The sequence below is a fragment of the Ciona robusta genome, chromosome 11 (genome assembly GCF_009617815.1).
Source record: "Ciona robusta chromosome 11, ASM961781v2".
Taxonomy (NCBI): Eukaryota; Metazoa; Chordata; class Ascidiacea; order Phlebobranchia; family Cionidae; genus Ciona; species Ciona robusta.
Window position 1 is genome coordinate 8,242,266 of NC_143245.1, and position 11,379 is coordinate 8,253,644.

Consider the following 11,379-nt stretch of genomic DNA (forward strand, 5'->3'; position numbering starts at 1 on the left):
CTACGTGATGCACCAATAGTTGGAATTTTACTAAATGCGCCGGTTAGGATGAAATAGGAACATGATAGCCTGCTATACGTGTCTTACCCCTCGTGCTGTTGTGGTACTACGCGGAAGAATACACGTGTACACTGTAAAATGTTTAACACGCTTCGATTCTGTTTTATAACCGTAGCTGTTAAAAAATGAAGTCAGTTTCGGGAAGATATGTTAGCTTATTGTATATGCTTGTATTTCTGCTGTTTCTAATTGTTCTACGTTTATGCTTATATGTGTAAAACTATATGTCTGGTTTTTGTATATATTTTATGACATACAGTGTATATACTGGCACTGCTATATAAACTGTAGTCTTAAGTTTAAAGTTTATAAAACGTAGATTTTCTGGCCAGTTTCAATACATTCATTACAGCCCATATGAGACACAATTGTCTTCATTTTCAAGCGTTTTGCTTTAAAATTAAAACTATTTACAGTGATTTTGGAAGTTAAAATAAGTGTTAAATTCTTGCATTTTTAAAGTTAACATTATGTCATGTTTTATAGAAAGAATATAAGTGTACACACAGATTATAAAATGGCTTTCACATTTGCTGCGTTCTGTTATATATTAGCCTTAGTATTAACTGCTTTTCTAATATTCTTTGCAATATGGCAGGTATTTATGAATTCTATCTTTGGTTACTTATATATAAGCTAATTACTCTTGAACTAATTAGATGCTTTAGTTTATAATAATTTACTTTTACACACAGTCCGAAAGTTAAGTTATTTTTTGTCTGTGTCGTCTTTTTTCATTTGTTTTTTCTTATCTTGTTCGTTTTGTTGTGAATTCCTTTTAGTGTTTTATTTTCTGTAATCTTCCGGTTGAATAAAAATTGATTTAGCCTATTATAGAAATATATTTGTAGATTATAATTTTACTACAGAAACACATAACAAAATGTTTATTTACACAGATTATTGCGTTTGACGAGTTGAAAACCGATTACAAAAACCCAATTGACCAATGCAATAGTTTGAACCCGGTATGTTACCTTAGATACCTAACAGATTAACTGTTAAAATCAGGCATTTATAAAAAAGAGTCTTTTAAAGGTAAATCCTTCAGGATAATGTGCTAACTCTCGCCTAAATCCCAGGTCTCGTGGCATGCCTCACTGTAGGACCTCACCCATATAGAATAGAATGTGCATATACAATGTTGGGATAATGGGTCAACTCTGGCCTAACTGCCAGGTCGCATGACCTGACCTCACCCATATAAAATAGACCGGTATATTTTTTGCCTACAACTTTAACACCGTGTTGATTTCAGTTGGTCTTACCAGAATATGCAATCCACGTTTTCTACAACTTATTGTTTCTATGGGCGTTTGAATGGCTAACGGTTCTCCTTAATCTGCCGTTAATAGCTTACAATGTATACCGGTAAGTCGTGTAGTTACGAGTATTGGGCCAACTCTTGAATAAACCCAAGTACTTGGAAATGCCCCATTGTGGAACCCCTCCCATATAGAATAGGAATGTGATGTGCATTTCAGCGAGTTATAAAGTTGTCTTAATCTTTTTACATACCATGATTTTCTACAGTATTGCAATTTATTTTAGATGGCTGGTCAAACCATTAGTGACCACTGGGTTAGATTAATGTCCGCTAAGTGTCTTGTTCAGAAACACATACGCCAACAATAGTAGCAGCTACGAGCTTTAAAACTAACAAAAATACCCTAATTGTCCTAACTCCACCACCCCACCAATACTTTTAGTTTTATATACTTGACCATTAACCTTAACCCTCCAACCGCAGATACAGCAAGCGTCCCGTGATGTCGGGCCCCGGTTTATACGACCCCACCACCATCATGAATGCTGATATATTGTCTTACTGCATGAAAGAGGGCTGGGGTAAACTGGCTTTCTATCTTCTTTCATTCTTCTACTATTTGTACAGGTTAGTTATAAACAATATGAATTTTTAGATAAGTTTTTGACCTGCCATTTTGGCCCTTTGTGGGTATATGTGTCTTTGGAAAGACGCTTAACAGCAAACCCTAATGATGTGGCTTGCCGTATGGCAGACAAAAAATTGGCATTTGCAAAACAAACAATTGCCAGAAGATATCTTTCACACTTATAATACACCTGACAGTAACAGAATATACAAGTGCTTTACCTGTTCAATATTTCTAGTTGAATTTTTCTAATATGTTGCATATATATATATATATAGTGGTTGTATAAAATACTTTTTTAATGATTCTAATTCCAAATACTTTATATGCTGCTTATAGGTGTTTTGCAGGTATGTCACTGGGTTTATTTTAATAGGTTGGATTTTTTTTGCACCGTAGCTCATTTTATGTTTAGTTATTTGGGTGTTTTGCATGTCTGGTTAAAATGGTTTTGTTCCAAAAGTTATTCATTTAACATGAACTGTTTTAAGTTTGCAACCCCCCAAGTTTTGATGTTACATTATATATCACATATAAGCATGCATATGAAGTTACATATCTAGGTTAATATTGGTATGCATATGATGTATGAGGATTGTCATTACAGTGCTATTTTAACATTGGTTTCTGCCTATTTGTGCATTATTCTAATCTTTGTTACTTTGTTTTGTGTTCTATATGGGTGAGGTCCTACAGAATGGCATGCCATAGAACCTTTTTTAGGTCAGACTTGGCCCATTACCCCATTCGATATTAATATAGTCCTATTTTTAGGGTAATGGGCCAGTCTTGTCTAAATCCCAAGTCCTCGCGGACCTCACCTATACAGAATAGAATAGAGTCATGTTTATACATTTCCTTCATTAATTACTTCAATACTTTATTCTTATAAATTAGTAGTAACATTTATAACAAGTTCAATTATTTTACTATTTACTGTCCATATTCATATTTAACCACTTTCCATCAACTTTCTTTTCCACTTCCACACACAGGATGATTTATGTTCTGGTGACATATTGAGTTTCGAGGAAAAAGAAAAAAAATGGATAATTTATGAATTTTTGGGAACGATTCAACCATTTTGTGCCAGAAGCTGCAACACAGACAATCTTTATATTTCTGGCAGAAAACCAAAAGTTTCTGAAACATTTATTCAAGTGTTTACCCATGTGCTAATCTTATCATATTATTAACTATCGGTACTTCAATGTTTGGCAGTCACGTTTATAATGCATTAGCATGTAATCTTAACCTGATGGAGCCACTGTGTAAAACACTTACAAATTACACCAACAATATTTATATGATTTCACATTCAAGCTGGACCAAGAGATTTAATATTAAATATTGAAGCATTTATGTTTTACACGTTCCGGCTGCAGTTTATATCATTGTAATTTAGTTTGTGCGCGTTGTATAAGGATTATGCTGGAGTGTCAGAAATAAAATCAATTTGCCATGTACGTCTCTTGCTTACTGTGTTATATAGTAGGGTGGGGGAAGATGGGACACCTTTAGCACATAATAACCAAATATTTAGATCGTGTTTTAAACAATTAACAATGGTATATGGGAGTCGGGAAGATACAGTTCTATGATTTATTGAGTTTTCTTTGTTTGCTACCAAATGTGACGAGAAAATAGAATAAAAAGGTGTCCCATCTTCCCCCACCCTACTATATAACATTGGCGTCTTCTTATACACCAGACACGCTTAGTTTCTTATTACTTTTTTTCACGGAACTTTTGTTTGGCTTCAGAGGAACCTTATTCTATTTACACAAGGTGACGAAACCCGGATTGTTGAAATGTTTTTAGAATTCAAGCGGACGTATACAGTGTATAGTGACGTTATATTAACACCACGTAGCGACTCAATTGTCTTCGCAGTTCCGTGCTGTTAAACCGACACCTCCCAAAAATAATCACGAACCCATATACCACGTGGTCTTAAACGTCTTGCAAACTAAATTTACCATAAAACGATCAGCCACAAAGTTACATACGTGGTATAACTCGTCAGTGGGCACAAGGTGTATGGAACAGAACACCTGTGTTATAACAAACTGTCGTTGCCCCGCCATGCAAGGATAAATAAGTTACATCCATATCCCAACCAATCGCATTGTTTGTCGGCCTCTTGGTTTAAAAACTGTCAATGCTTTTACCAAATGGGACGATAAAGAGAACTGAAAACGTGAGTCATCTTACCCCAACATTTCCCCTCTACCTAGTCTAACCTATGATACAATTTTAAAGATACAGTGGAGTGGGGGAAGATGGGACACCTTTAACACACAATATCCAAATATCCTGTCGTGTTTTAAACAATTGACAACGGCCTATGGGAGTCGTGAGGATACGGTTTTATAATTCTTGAAATAGTTTTTGTTTACCACCAAATGGGACGAGAAAATAGAAAGATAGGGTGTCCCATCTTCCCCCAATTTACTATATATTTTGCCTGGTAACAACATTAACCTAAAATTAAATGACGCACACCTACAAACATACTACTTTGTAGTTTATACAACGTAAACTCGTAAAGGTTTTCGAAAAAAACAAACAAAAACTTCCGCGTAAAATGATTCGGCTGTGGGGAATTACGTAACAGACGTGCATTGTTTACGTAGGCCTACGTAGACGATATTGTGTAGGCCACGCTTAGCACGTTGATCTATATGTCTCACAATTACAATCTACGTTATGTGATTACATCAACTTTCTAAACACAGCAGCAGGTTTAGGATAAAAGTGTCAGCATGTTTGGGAAAAATGTTCGGTTTTATCTTTTGATGCAAGTTTTATGTAAGTATTTAATTATGGGGAAAAAATGAGTCACAATGTAATAGCGCGACGTAAATTTTATTTTTCTCTTTAAATACGATAGCGAAGAATAAATTAGTTAAAGTAACGAAGAGAAAGAAATAAGCAGCAAAACGACACTCGTTAAAATCTGCTACGGGTAGAAGGCTGTTTTAAGGAGCCAGGTTTTACATCGTGGCTGTCTTCGGGGTGTTGTATGAAACAGAACACCCACGTAATATCGACTGTCGTTGCTCCGCCATGTGAAGATAAGTTAGTTTAATTCATTCAAATTCCCGCTTTTGCATTCCAGGTTGTACCTCGATGCTCGTATCAGCGACAAACACTTTTCAAGTCGTGAACCAGAAAAAGACTTTCCGAGAAGCGCAAGCTCACTGTAGAAGCATCCAAATGCATTTGGCTTCAATTCACTCTGCTGTGGAGGAATCATATATCGTTACGTTGGTTGGGAATACGACGACAGCCACGTATTGGATAGGTAGGAAGAACTATACAGTATAGTTGCTTAAACTATTTGTGCCGCGGGTCATAACATAACACAGTACTTGGGGGTGATATGGGACACTTAAGCACAAGTGTCCCATTTCACCCTAAACTATTTTATCTTTATTTATCTTTTTGAATATATACGATATAAATATGAAATAAAATAAAGCAGCGAAGAAAGAGGAATTAGCAGCAAAATACTTTTTTCAGTACGGCGTCGTGGGTTAGTGGTTAGCGCGCCTGCCTGTAACTCAGAGTTCAACGCTCGACGCTGCTACCATTGTGGGCGTATGCGTCCTTGGGAAAGTTAACGGCAATTGCTTCAACCCAGTGGTCACTGATGGGTTGTCCAAGTTACCAGCAATACATAAAAAAATGAAAAAAAAATCCATTAAAAAAATAATCACCCACAAAGTAACATACATGGTAACCCGTAAGCCGGCACGAGGTGTTAAACCCGTGTGATAACGACTGTCGTTTTCCGGCCACGCGAGAACAAAGTAAGTTACATTTATTCATTCATTCATTCATTTTAGGTATGGTCCAGATATTCGGGCAACAAATCTGGTTGGATGGAACCGCAAGAGGTTACACCAACTTCGCTTCAGTAAACCACGATTCATTTTTCTACGATTATTATTGCATTCAACTGAGTGTTAACAACGGCGTGTCTCAATGGCATCAACAAGAATGTGGGATGGAGGAATTCTTTATTTGTAGAAAAGGTGGGGGGTTTGTTTGTTTGTGACTTGGAAGCGGGCACAAGGTGTATGAAACCGAACACCCGTGTTATAACGACTGTCGTTGCCCCGCCATGCGAGGATAAATAAGTTACATACGTGGTAACTTGTAAGTGGGAACGAGGTGTATGAAACAGATCCGTTTTATAAGGAATGTCGTTACTGTGCCATGCGAAGTTAAATAAGTTACATTTGTTCCCCCACAAAGTAACATACGTAAACGTGTAAGCGGGCAATAGAATACACATGTTATAACGAGTTTCATTCATTCACTATACAATCCTATTTTATCAAAATGATGATTAATTGCATCGAGTTATTTCATATTCCTATTTTACTTTGAATGAGCGAATGTAACTCATTATAAGAGGAAAACGACAGTCGTTATAACACGGGTGTTTTGTTTCATACACCTCGTGCTCACTTACGAGTTACCACGTATGTAACTTTGTGAGTGATTATTTTTTGTTGTTTTTTTTTATCATATGGTTTTAAACTTTACAAAATGTGCGTAAAGACACGACTCATGCAGTTTTAAATATATTGTCAATATTTATTCGATTTCTCCAAAGTATTGCGTGTATGATTCAGAGTTGTATGAGTTACACCTGTCTTGTCATATCCTCTAAATACACAGTTCATGATTCACCTTTACCACCTAACCACACGTTTCATAATATTCCCCCACGTATGAATATACCATGGGGACAACCCATGGATTATCTGCGTGCAATTAACATTGTTTTGATAACGTTTGTACGTTGTATGACGACTGTTATACCATAGATATCTAAACATCTATGGTTATGCTTCGTGTTTGTGGTGTAGGATTAACTCATATAGAATAACGTATAGATATATATATGTTACGCTTATATATTACGGTGAGTTAAGATGGTTCATGTTTTCATTCTGTTTTATCGTCTTATTTGGTAGTAAACAAAGAACATTTACAGAATTATTTTATACATAGCAGAGTGGGGTAAGATTGAACACCTTTAACACATAACATTCAAATATCCTGATCGTTTTTTCAACATTAACAACGGTCTATGGGAGTCGTGAGAATACGGTTTTATAATTCTTTAGATGTTCTTTGTGTTTTTCTACCAAATGGGACGAGAAATAAAATGAAAAGTTGTCCCATCTTCACCCCCTGCTATATATTTAGTGTTCACTTTCCAAACTTACAAATTTTTCCGAACAGAAGTCCCTCCCGACACTACAACCCCACAGAATATAAACACCGGGGAAACAACAGCGACAACAGTGTATTTTTCCACAACTGAAGTAACAGACACAACAACAACAGCTTATACAAACGCAAACATACAAAGCACAGGAGTTACGACAACACAAGAAGTTACAACGAACGCGACGAGAAACGTAAACGGCATTGTAACCCCAAGGCCTCAGATCTCGACAACAACAATACATACAACAGAAATATTTACGACTGAACTATCTACAACAGAAAGTCCCACAACAGAATTAGAACTACAAACGACAGAACTGCCAACAACCGAATATTCTACAACGGAACTTCCTACAACAAAACAAATGACAACAGAACTAATATCTACAACACAATCACCTACAACGGAAACTCCCACAACAGAACTATCAACCACAGATGGTGCCACAACACAAATGCCAACAACGGATTCTCCTACAACGGAATTAGCTACAACACAAACGGGTAAAACATTATTCAACCCATATATACATTTCCTCAACATATAAACAACATATTTATCAACAGAAACAACGTTGGTTTTGACCTCTGTAGCCTCAACAACGAACGCAACGAACACGACAGGTATTAATGGTTAATGGCTAGTTTGTCTGTTTACATTTAACTTATTTTTTAAGTATGAAGTTTAATGAACGTAACTCTTTTATCCTCGCATGTAGGGGCAATAGCAGTCTTTATAACACTGATGTTCTGTTCAATACACGTCAAACTTACTTACGGGTAAAAATTTATGTGGCAACATAGCAATAAATGTGCCTCATATATTAACTTTCAATGCTAATAATTGTTAATCCATTCATAATTTCCCCCAGGAAAATTCTACCTAATTTATGTAAAGCAGGGAGTTTTATGTTTGGCCTGCTTTGCCACCCCATGTTTGGCCCCAAACCATTCACACTTGTTTTAACAACTGTTGTTTTGTCGCTATATCCTGTCTTTTCGTTTAAAATATTTCTAAATCATTCCTACCGTAATCAAGGAAACAAATAAAGTTGTTTTTTTGTTAAATACAATTTTGAAATATTTTATTCACATCACAGATCCTTTACCTCCGATCTCTGGAATGGAAACCGCGAAGTTGCTCCAGAGCGCCGAACAGCGGTCAATTAAAATCGCTCTCAGCAGTACATCGCAGGTACCGGATTCGGGGAACCCCCGGGTGGAAATACAGATTCGCAGATCCACAGCCAAAGAAAGCTCGTCGTATAACGAGACCGTTCCCTTCATACAATTCAGCCAAACCAACTTAAACCGGTTAATACCGGTTGGAATAAATGACACTGAGACATTCATTACCGTTTCAAGCCAAATAAAGGAAGACAAAGCGAACTTGCAGTTTCTTCTCGAAGCTTCTCCACCAAGTTCGAACCTACACACCACCAACCATGTATTAGACAACCCAACCATTATAACGATCACAGCGCTTACTCTACAAGCTTCGTTATTGCAAGCAGCAGTCGAATTCAACTTTAACCTTTCAAAGGACGATACGGCACGAACAGTGTACCGGCCAGAGATAGCACCCAGTGCGTTCTCTGGGACTCGAAACACTAAACGTGTGGAATATAACTGTAGATACATTGATTATAAAACCGGCGCATTCTCGGAGCTTGGCTGTCATAACCAGCCATCAATACTGATGAATTATCACCAATGTTCGTGCAACCATTCGACTCCGTTCGCTGTTTTGTTGTCTGTGACGTCATACAAGGTGCCCGGCGCTGTGAAGGTGAGTTATGACGTCATAGACGCGCATTATATTTTAATGGGTGATGTCATACAGCGAGACATGGCGTTGAATTTAAATTTAAGCAGGAGTTAGCACTAATGGGTTGTAGCATCCTGGGTTTGGGGTGATATAGGCAAACTCTGGCTTAAATCCCAGGTCCCATGGCGTGCCTCTCTGTGGGACCTAACCCATATAGAATAGAATATAATACAACCACGTGCAGTACGCTACATATCTGCTAAGTGTCAATACCTTCCTTGCATTCCAGATAATATCGTTCGTCACCGAAGCAATGTCAGTCATTTGTTTGTTCGTAACTCTTGTCATTCTATGTGTTGCGAAAAAGAAGATTCGTAGCGACCGAACCATCGTTCAAATTAATTTAACGATTGCTCTCTTGTTGCTCCATATATTCACACTGCTTCATGACGCGGTAATGTTCAACTTCAGACTTTGTGAAATGGCGGCAATTCTCATTCATCTGTTTCTACTCGCATCAGGTGAACACTGCATTTATAAGTTGATTATATTTGAGTGAATGTTTTTATCCTCGCATGGCGGGACAACCATATAATTGTTATAACGCGTGTGTTCTGTTTTATACACCTCATGCCCGCTTATGGGTTACCACGTATGTAACTTTGTGGGTAAATTTTTTCTGTATGGCGGAGACGACCAACCCTTTAGTACTTTCACTAAGCATACAGACGCCAACAATGGTGGCAACTCCTAGCCATAAGCCTAAGCTATAGGCATACACGGCCTGTAAGTAAACTGTGCCACGGTGCCAATATATTCCGGTATTACGACGCGTTTTATTCATAACTAATTCGTCCCCATTTATTTCCAGCGATGTGGGGATTAATTGAAGGCGTGACGTTGGTTTGGAAAACACTCGAGAACGGAAGTTTGCATAAACTATGCGCGTGGCAGATCACCGCTAGGAGCGCTATAGGGTGGGGGACGCCATGTCTCATCGTTGTCATAGCTGTTGCTATCGGATTTTCAATGGGATCATATATGGAGGACAACCCCGATTATTTGATTGACCCTCTTGCAAGGAGGTATAACCGATGCACAGTGAAGCCGGGATCCGGGGTCATGATCGGGGCCCTCGTGATACCTGTCGCAACTATTCTTTTGATAAACTTTGTAATCGTGATGAGGATGGCGTACTTCGTGTATATGATGAGTAAAAGAACCGAGGAGATGAAACCGAGTAATAATACTCGGGGGAACACTGCGGTCATGGATGGTGCGACCTTAACACATACAGTTGCTGCGTTCAAGGCAATGTTCGTGCTTTTCCCGATACTCGGAATACCGTGGATAGTTGGGTTCCTCGTGGGTAAGTTAACGTTGTCAATATATTGCTATTTTTGTGGAATATTTCTATTCAATATGGGGCGCTCCAACGACCCGGGGTTAAAAAGTCATTCTCAAAGTTACATACGTGCTGGTAACTTGTCAGCGGGCAGAATGTGTATGAAAAAAAACTTATGTTATAACGACTGTCATTGACCCGCCATGCGAGAATAAAATAAAGATTTTTATTTATTTTTCTTTACAGGCATTGAGCACATTGAAGTGTCCATCACATTCATGTACATAAATAGCATTTTGAACGGTCTGCAGGGAGTTTTCGTGTTTTTCTTGTACTGTGTGTTCAGTTCAGACGTGCGGGCGGCGTTAAAGAACGAATATAACAAAGCACAAGCTCAGAGCCAATTCCGACAAGAACGCAGTGTATTTTCACAAGGCGATGACTCGAAGACGAAATTCAAACTAACTGTTTCGTCTCTTAACCCGATACGGTCCAGAAAATCGAGCGAAATAACAAAAACTGGTACCATGTCGGTTAAGAAGAAGCCGGATAAAACTGACAACTTGGTTCTTGGGATGCATATATCAGTGCAAGGGACTTACAGAAGACGGAATTTTGATTAAAAATATTTGCTTTTGTACGTCATATTTCGGAATGAAAACACCATATGCAATAAGTTGTGTTATGTATTTTGTAGGCTATGCCGTGCTAAAGTGCTTGGTCTGCAGTACGGACTATGTAAGATTTAATGTTAAATAAGCTAATAGTGCTTTGGTCCGATCAAAGTCCATATATAAACATGTTTATATATGGATTATATCTGCGACATGTAACATATTCAAAAATAATAATATATATTTAGATATAATAAGTACGTTTGGTGCCTATTAGCACTAATCATTAGAACAAAATATGCGTACATTTTGCGGAGAGCACGATTGTACACAAAATTAGGTAATACCGATTTGTTTAAACTGTTTGTCCCCACAACGTAAAACAGCAAACAAATAAAGTATAAGATGTCTGTGTTTAAATTTTGGGCGGGAAAATGCTCAAATTGC

The 11,379-nt window shown here is 37.7% G+C and overlaps 2 protein-coding genes across 3 annotated transcripts; both read left to right on the forward strand.

Moving 5' to 3' along the window:
• Positions 1-422: 422 nt before the first annotated feature.
• On the forward strand, positions 423-3,421 carry LOC149729108 (protein cornichon homolog 1-like). Of its 2 annotated transcripts, XM_089889152.1 has the most exons (6): positions 423-658; positions 960-1,028; positions 1,319-1,431; positions 1,811-1,954; positions 2,295-2,305; positions 2,951-3,421. In XM_089889152.1, exons 1-6 carry the CDS (start codon positions 536-538, stop codon positions 2,953-2,955), a joined length of 465 nt encoding a protein of 154 aa, XP_089745278.1. In that variant the 5' UTR covers positions 423-535; the 3' UTR covers positions 2,956-3,421. The 2 variants fall into 2 exon arrangements, with proteins under 2 accessions (XP_089745278.1, XP_089745276.1); XM_089889150.1 differs by lacking the exon at positions 2,295-2,305.
• A 1,196-nt stretch (positions 3,422-4,617) lies between these two features.
• LOC149729109 (uncharacterized) lies at positions 4,618-10,994 on the forward strand. The gene is made up of 9 exons (XM_089889113.1): positions 4,618-4,766; positions 5,077-5,262; positions 5,807-5,995; positions 7,218-7,709; positions 7,773-7,829; positions 8,306-8,994; positions 9,263-9,494; positions 9,845-10,342; positions 10,565-10,994. Exons 1-9 carry the CDS (start codon positions 4,721-4,723, stop codon positions 10,939-10,941), a joined length of 2,766 nt encoding a protein of 921 aa, XP_089745239.1. The 5' UTR covers positions 4,618-4,720; the 3' UTR covers positions 10,942-10,994.
• The last annotated feature ends 385 nt before the right edge of the window (positions 10,995-11,379 follow it).

Bases quoted from the DNA above. Each gene is read 5' to 3' on its own strand.
- LOC149729108 (XM_089889150.1), top strand. From the start codon at position 536: ATGTTTTATAGAAAGAATATAAGTGTACACACAGATTATAAAATGGCT. The intron at 659-959 runs GTATTTATGAAT...TTATTTACACAG, and splicing joins TATTCTTTGCAATATGGCAG to ATTATTGCGTTTGACGAGTT. The intron at 1,955-2,950 runs GTTAGTTATAAA...TTCCACACACAG, and splicing joins TTCTTCTACTATTTGTACAG to GATGATTTATGTTCTGGTGA.
- LOC149729109 (XM_089889113.1), top strand. From the start codon at position 4,721: ATGTTTGGGAAAAATGTTCGGTTTTATCTTTTGATGCAAGTTTTAT. The intron at 5,263-5,806 runs GTAGGAAGAACT...CATTCATTTTAG, and splicing joins GACAGCCACGTATTGGATAG to GTATGGTCCAGATATTCGGG. The intron at 10,343-10,564 runs GTAAGTTAACGT...TTTTCTTTACAG, and splicing joins GATAGTTGGGTTCCTCGTGG to GCATTGAGCACATTGAAGTG.